Source organism: Ixodes scapularis, unplaced genomic scaffold (genome assembly GCF_016920785.2).
Source record: "Ixodes scapularis isolate PalLabHiFi unplaced genomic scaffold, ASM1692078v2 PGA_scaffold1__304_contigs__length_218370807, whole genome shotgun sequence".
In the NCBI taxonomy this organism is placed as follows: domain Eukaryota; kingdom Metazoa; phylum Arthropoda; class Arachnida; order Ixodida; family Ixodidae; genus Ixodes; species Ixodes scapularis.
In genome coordinates, this window is record NW_024609846.1 from 143,399,836 (window position 1) to 143,416,682 (window position 16,847).

General features: G+C 45.3%; 1 protein-coding gene across 1 annotated transcript in view; it reads right to left on the reverse strand.

Moving 5' to 3' along the window:
- The window catches only part of LOC8050949, a 266,420-nt gene extending 249,957 nt beyond the window's left edge, over nt 1–16,463 (reverse strand). Inside the window, exon 1 of the mRNA XM_029978095.3 lies at nt 16,064–16,463. Within this exon, the coding sequence (XP_029833955.2) occupies nt 16,064–16,178 (115 nt within the window). The 5' untranslated portion in view covers nt 16,179–16,463. The remainder of the gene's footprint in view (nt 1–16,063) is intronic.
- Nucleotides 16,464–16,847: the final 384 nt, after the last annotated feature.

A 16,847-nucleotide genomic window follows, 5' to 3' on the forward strand; every position in this document is an offset into this window, starting at 1 on the left:
CTTGAAATTTCACCCCGACAAAGGAGTTTCTTGGCCAGTGGCGTTGCGTGCGAGTACCCTTGAGTCCGACTAGTGGCAGTAAGCTCGTGCATAGTGAAAAACATTCCCACTGAATATCGTTGCACTGCTCCTTTAAAGCTTCCAACGGACCGTTTTGCCGAGCAAACTTTGTCTGAATAATATCGCGAAAATTCCAAATGATCGTATATTCGTTTATACAAACCAAATTTGTATAATATTTATGTAATAAAATATAAAATAATATCAGTAATTGTTTTTAATAAAAATATCCTAATGTCCAATGTGGCTACCGTGTGTATATGTTTAGAAACAGTGTCAAGGCACGGACGTAATCGAACGAAATGTCAATGGTATCCAATATGTTAATTAATATTAAAACAAAACTTCCGAGAACCGGGCTGAACATAGAATAATACGTGCTTTTCAACCATCTTTCACGACAGTCTTAGCCCCAGGTTATGTTCACTCTGTGCAATCATCTTTGACTTTGTAAGGTAAACACGAAATATAATTAACTGCTTACCTTTGTAGTGTGTCAGAGGTGTAACGCACACTTGATGTGCTATTTGTCATAATTTCTTGACGAGAAACGACAATTCACAAGACCGTACAGCTTTCCGTTGTGTTAAAACTATTCAGATCGAACGACGAGTTTTGTTAACAATTTTAAATGTTGGTAATATCTCGAATTAGTCTTATCACCAATTGATCAACGGCGAGCGCCACGGCGCGCATGTCTTTTTTTAAGGAGCAGTTTCGTGAGGGCGTGCAAACTGTAAGCAACGTCCCATAGTAACCGTGAGTGTCAACGGTATTTTGAAGTGTAGTATAAAATACGAAACAACGCCAATGAATGAATGACGCACTAAACTCTTATGAAAATCGTGCTCGTCTTTTCTCGAATTCTTGATGTTGGTACACATTAGGGTTTTTTTGTTCCCTCGAATATAAATCTTTCTTCTGAAAATGCGAAAAGAAACACGACAGATTCAGAAGTTTGTGCGAGACTACGGCGTTGGAAAGACAGCAGGAATTTGCATTAAGCCGTCCTAAGTGTTCCTTTATGAAAAACAAATGAGTGAATTTTATACTAAACCGTGGCTGAAGACATCTATTTGTGTTAGATAGGAAATTTGGGGCGCATATTCTGGCATCCCCTCTGGTAATGAAGCAATTGCGACAAGCATTAATATATATAAAAAAAGCCTTTGTTGTCTGTACTGTCTTCTGTGTCATCCTTCTGTTTTCATACTTTAGACACCAATATGCTCAGTCATCCATGTGCACCATAGTTCATGTGCGCACATCGATTTCCTATTTCGACTGGTGCTCTGAAGCAGACGGAATTACGCCGCCTTTGACCGTGTTCGTCTAGACTTTCGTTTGTTTAGGAGGAAATTATTGGTATTTGTCTCATATATGATTAAAAAAAAAGTTGTGACCTCATCTGATATTTGTCAACAACGGTGTGTTTTTTATGTTGTTTTCCATCGCCTCTCTCTGTGTATGCATGGCGCCTTGCTATACTTCACACTTAGGTATTTCTTCTAGCGGTGCACCTTGTTTGCGGCATTTCAAGATCCCACACCGCCTAAGTTCAACCCCCCCCCCCCCCCCCCCCGCGTTTCTGAGAAAATATAAATAAATGCCGCAGTCAAAATACTGTTGTCGCTTGCTTTGTTTAGTGATGCAGTGACTTTTTGTGCGTGGAGAGAAACTAAAATGATCATCAGTAAGCGCAAGCACTCACAAATAAATGTCATTGTCCTTTATAATCTTATGTTTACTTTTCATACACACCAAATATAGCTTTTTAATTTTTGTCTTTTTGTTAAAAGGTAGCCCTTATCAAAAAATGCAATATGGCATGACACACTTACTGTATCACTTAGTACATTCTGTTAAAAATGTAATTTATTCAAAAATATATATATTTTGTTTGCTCCGACAGGTACGATAAAGAAACAAGTTGTACGAAAGCCATTGCTCATCTTAAGTGAAATACTTCTTACTATAGTTTTAAATAACAATAAAAAGAAAAGTCTGTAAGCTCGGCTATATCTTTCGGAAAAATTAGGAATAGTCATTGAATGGTTAAAATGAAAGGACCTATAAACAATTATTGTCGCAAGGGAAGGTTTCATTTAAACCAAAAAGTTAACAGGGAGAATTCCCCCCCCCCCCCCAGTGTTTGCCATACCTAAAATTTGCTTGCTAAAAAATACTAAAGTATTTTGCTAAGGCATCTCTCAAAATAGGTGTTTTTATATTGTTTTGCTAAGGTGAGCAGCATCAGCCTCGCTCCAATGCGTGTTAACCGCCAATGGCGACTCAACTACAAGCATACATCAATGACACCAACAGCGCGGTGTCCAGTGCCGCAACGGTGACGTAAGCGAGCGTAATAAGAAAGAAAATAAATCAACGAAAATTGCTCACATTGGTTATAGTTAGGACTCCGTGTTTTCGGACTTCATTTTTCGTGAAATTCGGAGGGTGTTTTTCGGAGTTTATTTTTTAGCGAAAATTCGGTGTATATCGGAGTTTATTTTTCGTAAATCTCCAACTCTCCGAAATTCGGAGATTAATTTCGCAGTGTTTCCTATTAAAAATAGTAAATATTAACCGGATGCAAACGTACGCTAGATAAAAAATAAAACGCGCTTGTATCAATTAAGATTTCTTCAGTTGAATTTGGCGTTGGTGTCATTGGCAATACTAATTTGTCCCACGACAAAAGTCGTACACAAGTGTGGCTTCAATAAACGTCGATACCTTAAAAGCAATAAACTGCCGGCGGTAGCCGCAAGAATGCTCGTAGTCATCCCATCAACCTATCCCGCGGCCGCTCGAGGTGGAGTGGTTAACGATGTAATAGAGAAGTTTCAACTGCCCCTCTTCGCTATTTTATACAATCTCTATGGCCCATAGCTTTCACTGTTACCCCCAGAAACATACCCTCTTCTTTCTCTAAATCCCAAATCCCAAGGTGTAAACTGGAAACCAAAAGAGTGGCTTTTATCGTGACACGAATGGTAGGATGACCTGGTTCCCTGAAGCAACCTTGACGAGGCAAGAAGTCAGACCCCCATTTAAGAACGGTCCGAGGCTTGAAAGAAAAATATGGTGTCATTTTCCCAGGACCATTGATCCTGCGCTGCTCAAATTGTAAAAAAAAAAAAAAAAAACTTTTTTTTTCTTTCTTTTTTTTTTTTTTTTTTGCTGGGGGAGGGGGAGGGGGTGGCATGAGCACATAACAATTCGGAGTTTAGCGGATAAATCCGAATTGACAAACATTTTACCGGCGGGTGTTTTTCGGAGTTTTTCGGATTTATCCGAAAACACGGCGCCCTAGTTATAGCCGTGTCTCTGAAGCCCCCACGTAAAGGCGCAGTTTGGCCACTCGTCATTTCATCCCACGAAAGTTTTCGCACAAGGTTGTTTGCCCGCAATGTATACGCATCCACCAGCGTTGTGAGACAAGAAACGACTATCCATTTAAATTGTCATGAACACCGAAACTTTATCCTCTGCACTATATTTTTTTTTATGTTACCGGAATTTATTTTATGACTCCCTTGTAGCCATATACTACCAGGGTGGCAAACAAAAAGGATTGTCCGAAGACACATTTAAAACTTTATAGAAGTGAGAAGCCCGTAGATAGTGCTTGCTGATTTAACTGTACAGATTCCCTACAAGAACACGGAAGCACAAAATTAAAATAGCGCATGTACTTGTTTTAGTTTTAAATCCCCTCAAGCACACTGTCTTCAATGCGACTCGGAAAGTAGCCAATTTGTGTTGCTGCTGATTTCCATCTCCTCCCCAATCTACACGGATATTCATGGCTGCCTCTTTTTAATCAGGAACAATGGCTTCCGTGCCTAAAAATACGTGTCGCTGTATCCATTCGCTTCGCGCCTTTGCAGTTCCTTGCTTCGGCAGAAATAGTACAGCTACTGCGCGGTAACTCCGAAGTTGTTTAAAGGAACTAGGAAAACAACATAGCGAGCGAGCAATTCAGCCGTTTTGGTCATTTAATATATTCGCTTGTTTTAAGCTCTTGCGCTATTGGTGTGACGAGCGTGAAGAAAGTTATAAAAGCCCTTCAGTCTTTTGTTATTCAACTCAGATCACGCGAGCTTTTTGTCACGAGCTGCAAATCTTCTTCGAAAGGGCCACGTGCCCACGAATTTAGCCAGTTGAGCTCATAAATTTGCAACTAAATCTAGCTTTTTTTCCTTTTTTGTTGCTGTGCCGTGAAGGGACGAAAGCAAGGGTGGGTGGAGCGCGTGGGCAGATTCAATTTATTATACCGGATTAAAAGATTTGGTGTTTTTAAAGAATAAATATTCAAAGTCGAGGAACTTGCTGGAACCACGCCTTACTTTTTGAACTAGCAATTGAAAAAAAAAGAAGTAATTAAGTGATGGGGCGACAACAAGCGTAGAGTGCGTCCTTTTATAATATAATGTGCGCCGAGAAAATGACAGAACGCAGACCTTACAAAATCCTAAGCCCCAATCAATGAAAGGCATGGATACAAAAAAAAATGTTTTCTTAAAGGGGTATGAAAACAAAATGGTTGCTCTTATCTCTTCGTTTAGACGTCGTGTATGTTGTGGCGGCAGTCAAGAAACACTAGTTTAGACTATTGTTTCCATGCTGCCGGCCGACAGGTCAATAAAACTAATTTTAAAACGAATTAAAAGATTTCAAGATTGCGTCTGGTGGCGGTCTTTGAAGCTCCGTTGGAATGCCTCCACGTCATCGGCCTCTAAGAAGCAGCGCCAGTTCGCGGCAGTATGGCTCTCTCGTCGAGTTATCATAGACGCTTTCAGTGCGCGCCAGATTGAGCCGCCATAGGCAGCCGGCAACGGCCAGGCGGCGCCAGCAGGGTGACAGCGCACGGTTACATCCTATCTCGTTGTAACTTGGCAAACGGCGAACGATAAGCCCCACATTGCGTGCCGAAGACTTCGAAATGCGCGATGTATACGAGCGCAACGCACACATATTGGAGCATGACGCAGCGAAAAGCCTGATATTTCTTCGGAGTTGAGGCGCGCTCCGGTGATACGCAGTCACGTTCCGATTGGTTCGCCAGAGCCGTAGCTTCCGCTGTACTGGCACGTTACGCGATCACGGCTTCCTGGGATACCCAGTATTTCTTGCTTCAGACACTAGACTCAGCGGCGCCACCAGAGTAAAAGCTCACGTTTGAACAATGCAGGCGCCACTCCCAGGGGTACCCAATATTTCTTGCTTCAGTCGCTAGATGGCGCCAAACCAAACAGCATTGCAGGTTGCCTATAGCCGACCTTCTCTTGTTTTACCAAGGTGCCGAGCCACTGAAGCGGGCGTTGACGAGTCTCCACAGGGTTTATGCTGGGGAGAAGGACGCAGTAACACTTAAAATGGCAATAACCTGTCCTGCTGCCGCAATGATGAAGTGGAGCGAACGGAATAAGAGGGAACAAGAACTGAAGGTCGGTTATGGCGGCGCCCATGCACAGCTGCCTGAAAGCGGCTGTAGTCCTTAATGTGACTTGGCGGAGAACGCTACCGAGTCTAGTACGTCGCATATATTAACTTCCTCAGTGATTCCGCATTGTGCATTCCACACCCTCAAGATCGCTCTTCTTTGCAGACGGAAGAAGCTTGATCTGATGATGCCATGACCTCTGCCAAGCCTAAAATACCATCCCCCCCCCCCCCCCCCCCCCCCTTCGGGGATGCGCTGTAAACAACGCGCTCAAAGATGGCACCCAGTGAATTTTTTATATACATAGCTTGCAGGTGTTGGTCACCCCTGCTGGGTACGGAAGATTATTTCGATTTACTGGTTTCCTCGATATGCAGTGTGTAACTGGCAAACCGAACGCCCGTAGCATATAAAATACCGGCATTGCCACGAACGACGTTTCGGGCAAGCTAAGTGTAGGCCATAGGACGTACATTCTTCGGATTTTGCCGTGTGCATGCTCGAGAAGACACGCCTTTCCGTCCATCTTGAAGGTTCGCGTATACACCTTTTCTACGTGGGCGACGCCATCTTTAATTCTGGAACTTCCGGTATGCGTGAAAACATAACTTTCTTTTCGCCTCGGCAGTAAAACGTGTTAACATTTTAATTTCAACCGTCAGTCGTTTCTGTTATAAACCTTCTATACTTTTTTACTTGTTCGGGGTTGTAATTTCTTGATTTTTGTTCGGAACGCATACCGGATAGGGGTACAACGTGGCTGGTTGCGAGGCTAAACAAAAAAGTTGTATGTTCCTACCATGGGCGTAAAAGATAAGGAGGCCAGAATGACATTGCCTAGTCAATCTCGCCCTAGCTCTTTCCCGAACATGATAGGTCGAATATTTGGTAGGACGAGCATAGTAGATAAAAAGCCGAGCGCCGTGTATTGCCGATAAATTACTGATTCTCTTTCGCGATAGCCAACAGTTATGACGGCGCACCGTCGCTTGCTGGTGCCGCTGTCGACGCTCGCTTCAAGTGTGGTCTTCTTTTTCGTTTCTGGCACAAGTTTTCGCCCATTAATTATTTAGTTTTTTTTTTTGTTTTCTCTTGCCTCATCGCCTGTCATTCCTGACATTCCGGGTGGAGGTGCGGGGTAATGCAGCCCATGAAGCGTACCCCTACGAGTTATAGCAGCGAAGGCCCAATCCCCGGCTCAAAAAGACCGTCCGTTGAAACGACCGAGAACCGAGGAAACCGCCGTGTTCAAGGTTCGCCCCCGGAGTTTGGTCTACTGCAGGTGAAGACACCCCAACAGTCGACGAAGCCGACGATGAGCAGCCAATCGCCGCAGACTCGCGCCGCTCCTTCCCCGTCGTTTACCTGTCCGTCGCCCCTCGAACTCCGACGACATTCCATGGCGAGATCTGCGAAGACATCCACGGCTGGTTTCAGCACTACGAACGCGTGGCACGCCACAGCGGACGGATAGCTAAAGAGTGCTTGCAAAACATCTATATTTTTTGAGAGGGAGCTGCGAGGCACTCGGTTGAAAACTATGAGGCTTCCCTTGCGTTATGGGAGACCTGCAAGGCCGAACTGAAGAGTACTTTGACAAACCAGCAATGACGACAGCGATCGGAAGACCTCCTGCAAATAAGGACTCGAGGCCCCAACGTAACAATCATCAGCAACATTGAAGAAGTCCTTCGCCGGAGCACCCGCGCCGACCCCCAGGCCACCGAGGAGAAGAAGCTGAGCGTCCTGATGAGAGGCGTGAAGAACGACATCTTCGGCGGCTTGATTTGGAACCCACCAGCTGCTGTCGACGAATTCGTTGCCGAAGCAACGAGCATTGAACATGCATTGATGGTCCGAGAAAGCCATTACAACCGACTCGGCGGCACGCCTATTGCTTCGACTCTGGCATCTCCCCTAATCGGCGAGGGCGGCATAGGCGCTCACAACCTTTGAGAAATTGTCCGCGACATCGCCAGGGAAAAACTCCCGAAAATTCTACCAGCTGCTGATCGTCCCGCTTTCCAGCCAGAAGCCCCCATCACCGTGGCAGTACCGGAAGTGCCCACTCTCAGCTAAGCCGCAATCGCCCGACGACCGCCGCCCCTTTCTCGCCCGTATACGGCGCCACAACGACGTGAACCTTCTGCGCCGCAGTACGTCAATCCAGAGCAATCATCGCCAAGAAAGCAGACGTCTGGAGAACGGCCGACTGAAGCCGACTTTGTGACCACTGTGGAGAAGCCGACCATGTTTATCAACGGTGCTCTTACCGCCAGCTGAACCTGGGAGAGTTTACGCCCAGTGTCTTTCGACCACGACTTGCGGAGCGACCTCGAGACATCTCCTCAGCTGTCTCGCCGCCGAAGATATCACTCGCCATTACCGCAACGCCCTGCATCGCCTTTTTGCATGTCACGCCGCGAAAGCCTGTTTCCCTGCCTCGCCGGGGAAACTAAGAGCGGCAACTCCAGTAGGTGATGTACCCAAAGACGACCGTCGAAAAGATCCTCCAAGTACGTCGGAAGGCCCTCAGTCTAGCCCTCTCATGCATGAATTATAATCACTATGTCAGAAAAATTTTATACTGTGTTGTGGCATTCATGTGAACCGCCAATGATGTAAAAAAATGTCTAAAAGAATTCAACCCTATTTACAATGGCAGAGCTCGCATGTCCTCATTTGAGGACAACGTGCATTCCAGTGGTCAATTGATTCAATTTCTGGTATTTGTGCAATAGTCATTTGAATTAAAATATTGAGTATATTCGGGCTAGAACACGTTAATACTGTTTCATTTCTGTTACACAATGCTAAAGAAGCAGCTCTCAGCTAAAAAAAAAAAACACGAAAGTCAACATCTCACGAGGCTTGAAACTCTTCAAAGCACTCAGGGCAGAGAGTAGCATCGCAACGCCGACAAATGTACCGCGTCTTGCTGCGACAGTTCTTACTGCGACAGCGCTGCGCATTCTTCAAAGTCATTTTTCTGGGGTAATGTGCACCACCGTCAAGCCTCTTCTCAAGTGGCACGTCATGCTTGGCCGCTTTTTTCATCGGCTGCAGAGGAGAGTACTTCTCCGAAACCTTTTCATTCAGCTAAACACACTGAAGAGTTAGTAAGAAAAAATATGCAAGCGTAACTCAAAGTTTTTCGCGCGCAAATGCCGGAAAGACCGCGAAGCGGAATGAGAGCAAAGCAGTGTTCCTGCATGGTGTCCCTATTTCAGGACAGATATAGCGGGCTTCAAAAGGAAAACAGGGTAGAAACTATCTAAAAAATTTCATTGCTAATACATAAAGTGTGTCTAGAACAATCTGAAAACAATTTTCCTTGCAATCTTTATACAAAGTTTTGCTAGTAAAAAGTAATTACTTTTAGGAACTGTTGCATATGGCTTCTCTATGAATGAAGATGAACTACGATCCCCTCTGCGCGAGATCCGGAAGGTGCTGCCATCTGTCGGCCGTCTAGGAAAGCTTTTTCTGTCCTCATTTGAGGACACCATGCAGGAAAACAAGGCGTAAGAACATATTCTGTTGAGAAAAAAAAAACTAAAAACATCTGTCCTCATGTGTGGACGTGACGCATGCGAGGGCTGGCGACGACAAGATCAGAATGACGATTCTGCAATGGTGCCCAACAATATCAACGTTGTCATCGAGGAACTCGTCGCGTCGGCACTCGTGGACATCGGAGCAGATTATTCCGTTTTCCGTGGGAAGCTCTCTCGCCGCCTTCGGAAAGTCACGTTGCGCTGGGATGGCCGTAAATACACACCGCCGGTAGACAGTCCATCGCGTATGTTGGGATTCAGGTGCATTTCCTGCGTCTGAATTTACGGGGAGACTTGTCGAGTCAAGTTCGTCGTCCTTCAGGACTGTGCGAGAGACGTCATCCTTGGCATGGACTTTTTGTGTGAATACGGCGTCGAGATTGACTTTGGAGCTAACGGGTCGACTCTGCGAAAGCTTCCCCTATATCCGGAGGGATCCAAAACTACGCCAGACTCTGTCCGAGTCATTGCGGACCACGTGAACCTGCCGACGCAATCTCGTGTTCCCGTTCCCGTCACCTGCGGTGAAGATCTTCTGGAAGACAGCATTCAATTTCCCCTGAGAAGAGGAATTAGCGTCACACGAGGCATTGCAAATTTCCAAAAAGGACATGCACCTGTTCTCGTAACGAACTTTCGATAGGAGTCGCAGCACCAGGGTTGTAAAGTACCTAGGTACAAGTAACTGTAGATCGGTATCTAGGTACTTTTGTTGTACCTGAGGTACAAACCTAGGTACTTTCATTTCTCAGTATCCGTATCTGTATCTGAGGTACATTTTCCAGTAACTTGTAACTAAGTGAAGTTACTTTTTACAGGTACTTTTCTATTCCCTTCGTCAAAATCGTAGAAAATACAATGTAACATATAACCTAAAATAAATTATAATTACAGTCTTAAAGCAATTTAACATCACGTAGTATTTCCACTCAATAAATCAAACTCAAATTTTGTACTTTACAAAACTGAAAATGTTTGTGAAGAAAGAAAAACTGGGAGGACGATTAACCTTCGCCTTTAAGAGTTGAACGCGATAGGGTTATCGGGCCCCGTTCGCATGGCCTTCTCAATCGCTTCTCATGCTCTTAAGTCACACAACGACCTACAGTTCTTATGATACAACACTCCTGGCGCGATCGAGGAGCTTTTGCCAGTGCTTTGATGCCATTTTACCCCGCAAGGTTTATTTATGTGTTTGCTCGGCACGTGCTAACAACACTCGATGCGATAATGTCTTTACCCTGACACAGACAGAAATCGAGGCACTCTAATGACGGTAGGATCGCAGTGCCATTCTAAAGCCCTCCAATGCCTAGTCGGTATCATGTCTGGCTCGCAACCGAAGGGTCGTGGGTGCAATCCTGCGTAAATTCTTCAAATTTTTCTTTAAGGCAAATGAATTAGTTTATCAAGTGAGATCATTTGAAACATGCGGCGACTATTAATTCGTATGTCTTTAGCCACCTTCATTCCACGCGTGACGTCACGTTTCACATGAGCGTTGTGGGTTGTTTGAAATTTTCGCGCGAAGTCATGTGGCTGTGACGTCACGACCCTATCGACCATTGAGGAATTTTCCGTCACGCCACCGACACCACCGACATCCGACGGATCTTCTGTGACACGAGCTCCTAAACGCGCTCTCGCTACAATATTCTCTTCCTTCCTAAAAACAAAAGAAAAAACATGAAAGCTTGAAGACTTTCGCGCGTCGTTGCGTTGCGAAGGTTAGGTGCGTGGGCACTCGACTTTTCGTCGCTACATGCGGCCGACGTCTTCTGGGCCCGCCGATGGCTTCGATGGCAGTGCTGGCGCTGAAGGGCAAGCCACGTCAACAAGCGAGTTTGAGCGGGACGTCGTAAACAGTAGAAGCTGTGTCCTCAGTGAGCCAATTGGAGAGTGAGAGTAAGGCGCGTGAGGACTCAACTCCGATGTGGACATCTGTTCAGCGCCGTCATGTGCCTCGCTCCAGTGGCCTTATTGGCCCCCGGGCCCTTCTGTTTTGCCATTTGCCAACTTCTACCGAGTTGGAGGCTCCTCCGGTGGCTGTTTCTCGCCGACTGTACAGCACACCAAACTTGCTCCGACAAGAAGTCTGGACTGTTTCAAGCACATGCCACTGCTGAAAAGCGTGTTCTTAAAATTCAACACAGGGCCTCCAATCAGTGCGGCGATGGAGCGCGTTTTTAGCATAGGAGGAACAATTGCTACCAAACTGCGATCGAAGATGTCGGAAGAACATTTCGAAGAAGTCCTTATTCTGAGGTCAAATCGAGCACTCAAGTGAAAAAGACAAAGTCTTCGAATGCTCTGGTGAGCGTTTTGCCTTATTTCTCCCATTGACCCAAATAAAGCACGTTTATCAAACTTGTTTTTGTGTACATCCCAGTATACAAAGGATTTATTTCCAATAATAATATGACAAATTTGAGAAAAATACTTCACGTGAAAATAAAAAATACCTTTGAAGTAACTGTACCTGTACCTAGAAACATTTTTAAGCGAGTAGCTAGATACGCATTTAGGTACATTTTCGTATGAGTAACTGTAACTGTATCTTAGGTACATTTTTGAAGTAACTTTTACAACCCTGCGCAGCACCCAACGAAGGCAACCTCCGTGGGCTACTGCGAGCAACTTCAAAGTTGGGCGCCTTCACCGCACTCTCCAAGGTACCTTCGCCGTCAAAGTCCAACAGCACGCCGCCTTCACAGTTCGACGTCGACCCCTAGCTGCTCGCTTGAGAACGGCAACGACTAGTTGAACTTCTGAGCGAGTTGAGCGAGTGCTTCACGACGTCATCAAGGGTGCAACAAACGATGGTAGCAAAACACCGCATTGTTACTAACGACGACGCAATGCCTATTCACCAGTCGCCGTACCGGGTTTCTTTAAACCAGAAAGAGGTGATACAAGAACAGGTCCTGGAAATATTCGACGACGACATTATCCAACCTTCAAATAGTCCTTTGGCGCCCCCAGTTGTCCATGTAAAGAGGAAGTACGGAACACTGAGGTTCTGCGTGAACTACCGTCGACTAAATGCCGTGACGAAGAAAGATCTCTACCCGCTTTCCCGAATCGACGACACCCTAGGTCGGCTGCGCCACGCCCGATATTTTTCGTCGATGGACTTCGAAGAGCGGCAGCTACTGGCAGATCGAAGTCAGCTAACGAGATCGCGAGAATGTAGCCTTCGTTACACCGGACGGTCTGTACAAATTAATTAAATGCCCTTCGAACTATACACAACACCGGCAATATTTCAGCGCGTTATGGACACCATCTGGTTGGTCCTAAATGGCAAAGCTGTCTTGTCTACCTTGACGACGTCGTGGCATTGTCAAGCGATTTTGAGGAACACTTGAGGCGACTTCGGGCCTCAAGTGTTTATTTATTAAAATAGACTAATTTCGTGTTACGGTTGCCATGTTGAAATATGACGTAGTTGGGTTGGGCGAGAAAAAACTGAAGTAAATAGTTTGAGCATAATTACAATATGAAATGTTCAGCTAAAAAAAGTAAGACTATTGGCAAAACCCCCTTTAATCCTAGCACCTTGCCAGCCGCAAAAAAATGATCTGCTATTTTTCCACAATTCAGTTACGTCATAATTCAACACAGAGGCTGCAAAAAAAAACAAAAAAAAACACGGTCCACACGATGTATTTGCATATCGCCATTAGCACGATATGTACGTAAAACAACTTTTCACTTTCCATGAACAACAATTCAGTCCGTGAAAAAGAAATCTGCTCAAACAATTCAGTCAGTGCCATTACACGAGTGACACGCGATTTTTCTAAACCACTTTGTATTTTACGTTTGTTTTCTTCACTGGTGCGTAGTCGTGTTGAATATGCCTCAGTTGTCTGGAACTGTATTGGAGTGACAAATTCAGGTGTAATTGAGAGTGTTCAAGGTAGATTCGTTCGTCTATTGTATGATCGATATTTTCAACCGAATTATTTCTACAGTTAAAAGAGGATATGCCAACTCCTGGAGTTAGGCTCGTCGCACAACAGCAGAACAGTTCGTGGACTGGCATATCTGTATAAGATTGTAAATGGTATAATTGATTCCCCAGAGCTACTTAGTCACATCTACTTGCACGTTCCTCGTCAGTCTTGTTGACTTTAGACTTTGTTTTACCCTACAGACTTTTCCCATGCTGCATCCATGACACGCCTACAACTGACTTATAACCATTTAGAACAGATTTATGCGGATGCTAGCCTTGATATTTTTGATGAAAAGCGTAAATTTCGAAAGTGTGTTGAGGCTATTGTTTTTTTTTAACGTTTCGACTTTATCCTGTTTTACCTTTTTCTACTCATTGACTCGTTGATAAGTACACCACCAAGTTGGCGTTAAGCTGTTGGTGGGTCACTGAAAATAAGAATAAATAAATAAATAAATCAAGGTCACAGCCAGCACGCGTGTGACGACGGCGCGCACAAACTATCGTCGGGCTTGGATTGTTTCCTAATTGTATTGATAAGGGTTTCTCCAACATATTTGGCTCGCTCAAACATGTTTGGTCTGCCGGTCTTTCACGTGCTCAAGCTCTTAATCGCGTCACAGTTCTACGGCGCTAAAAAATTCCGGTGCACGGTTAACCGTGTCCTGTTAAATGTGTTGCAACCCACAATATAATGCGCCGTGTCATTGGGCCATCGGCGCGGCTCACCTCCAGCACGTTGTGCCACCGCCTCGTGAAGTATCCGGGGATCGCAGCGGAATTGGACCTTGCGATTTGAGACAATTATTAAATGGAGTAAAATTTCTTGCTCGACGCTGCGTGACTGAAAGGTACCAAAGAGGAGAATTCCGATAGCCAAAAGCCCATCCAACAAGTATTCTACTTTACCGTTGACTACGTCGGTCAAGAGTGACGGTCGTACCAGACCTGCATTAGTAAACGTATTTTCAATCGACGTTATAAGGGAATCCGTTGAGATACGGTCGCAAGACACCGGTACATTCGTGCGTCAGGCATGGCAACCAATTCAGTAGCTCAGGAGGTGACATAGGAAGTATAAATATCCTAGCGACTCGCGGTCGTATTAACACGTAATGTTAAGACTACGTAGCCGAACTCTACTGTGTGCGTAGGCCTCATCTTTTTTTCATTTTTTTTTTAGCTTTGTCTCCCCATGCAACATTGAGGATATTATATACCTGTAGCTGTGCTGTTTTTTCCATCATGCAGCAGCTATTTTGCGGACATTTATTAGCCTTGGATCCCACTCGTACAAAGTATCGAAATTAAATTTCAAGCTCGCACTGAAATTCCCGTATTGAATATCCGGATTTCACTGACACTGGCACATTTAGTATGACTTTTTGTGTCAGATGACTGTAGTTTTACGCCAACGAAAATACATAAAATATGTTAGCCGTCGTCAAGTGGCATCGGTACTTGGTGTGAATGTTACGGCTACATTTCGGAGGATACCAAAAACGAAAACTGGGTAAGTTAGTAGCCTCAAGTTAAAACAACACAAAGCAGAACACATCTTATAATAGAGTGGTCCGCAAAAGGGCTTGATGCTTAATCAAATTAGAGCAAGGAAAAAACTGGCAGCTTTTTGTTTCACACTGCTGGCAGTCTGAAAAGCGCTTGTGTTTCTTCATAACGATAAAATAACTAAAACGTTCATTCTCGCTGGAGAAAGGCTTTAGATTCATGAAATAAGCGCTTGCAGAGCAGGTTATTGTAAACTTAACAAAGACAAATATTTATATTTTGCATCAAAATTAAGTTTTGTATGAAGCATACTTGTATAACCCCGTCTCCGGACATCCTCGGGAACGCTGGAGTGGAGTACAGTATTTGGAGCAATTCCTTTGTGGAAGAATCGCAGAGAGGCATATGTGAAGCCAAATGTTCCTTAAGTAGATGTCGGCATTTTTCCTCAACTTGACTGAGTAGAGGTGGAGTTGGAGTCGAGTAGCGTTTAAGAATGCAACCATCAGTTTCCTGAGGAATGTCTCGGGGTGACCCAGTAGGTTTTCTCTCTAAATTTTGTTAGATCTACACCACCCGAACGAACAAACATTTGTAACGTAAGAATTATCAGGAGCAAGATGGCTGAAATTAGAAACAGTTCACCGTCCAAACAATGTGACGCTGCAAAATCAAAGAGCCGCTTGCCATTCACCTGCAAGGCAGCTGTCTGTTGACTGGTGGAAAGCGTTAATGGCACGCACATATCGCGCACATATGAGGTACGTTCAATTTATAGCACAATCGCAACATCCAATTTCGGAAACAGAAAGATCAGTGTTCACTAGCCATGATAGAGTCGTAAAGAACGAAGTGCTCAAGAACAACAAAGTGCTCAAGAGGTTTACAAGAGCCCACGCACCACCAAAAGGTAGATGCTTGTTGCCATGTAGCGCAGTACTCCACGGAAGCACTTACATAGCGAATAGAGCGTATTCCCACATATAAAAACAAACAAAAACATACAGTGTAAGTGAATATGACAAAACATCCTCGGCGCTAAATAGCAATTATATTCCATCTAGCTTCGTTAGTGATCGGGATTTGTAAATGCAACGCCGTATTTTCAAAAACGCTTATCACCGTAGGACGCCCAAGCTTATTAGAATGGATGGTCCACTATTAGATGCCAGCGTCTTTTCTAAAAAAAATTCAGAGGCCGAAAGCATCAAGCACTTTCATGGAAGATCTCACGGCCATTAAAAGCTCACAGTCGTTCTGAGCTAGAACGCCAGTATCCTTTCCGCTGCGCCCGACACGCTGCTGGAGCGAGACGGCTGTTCACAAACCACGCGGAAGCGTGGCCTTGAGAAGATGCCACAACGCGGCTTGACAGAAAGGCAAAATCAACTTGGCCCCTGGCCAACTCCACAGGAGATGGCAATTCAAAGGAGCATTTTAAACTCATTTTTTTACGCCCAAGTTTGAGTCAGTCACAGTAAGTAAGCATTACACGTTTTTAAAAATCGTATGTAACGTGGCACTCACCTTTGGGTTTCCCCACGGCAACGGACGTGACCAGAGTGAACAGGAGCATGGTGACTTGGAGGAACACACAGATTAGCCTCGGCCCGAGCCAATGACAGACGCGTACATCAACCATGCTTGCGTGACAGCGCGTCCCGATTGTCCAGAGACGAGAAAACTAAACTTCTGCGAGGCTTCTCAGGGAGTGCCACTACTCCGAGAGCTGAACGCCGAGAAGTTACGGGGAGGCAGCGTTGAGAACGTCACGCACTCGGAGGCCATGCCGCCGCCGCCGCCGCGTAGGGGTCCCTCCGCTGGTCGGCCGGAATGTTAGAACCCGAGTCCCCGGGTCCGGAGAGAGTTTTGAACTCCCTCGGCACGCCGGCGGCAAGCTCCGAAACCGTTCGAAGTTCGCGATGCTGGCGACGCCAACCAGCGCGCTGTCGAACTGCTCCGAAGCGAAGAACGGCGCCGGTCCCTCTGAAACTCTTTTAGTAGTTCGTTTCACTTTATGCGCGAGCGAGGCGAAGCTACAGGCAAGAGCAGTTCACCCTGAACGACGCTTGCAGCGAAGGAGAGCGCGTGCTTGGCAGGAACGGTGATAGTTCGGAGCTCGTGGTTCCTGTATCTGCTACACTTGCGCTAGGGCGCTTGAAGTTTGCGAAACGTTCTCTTCGGAATAGTGCTATAGAGATATTGCTAAATTACCCGAGCATCAAGGAGAATGCAGGGATTGGTGTTCCACGCGCCACACGCGCACGCCTTCCCCGTGTAAAAGAGTCGAAGTAAATAAAAATAAAGCGCT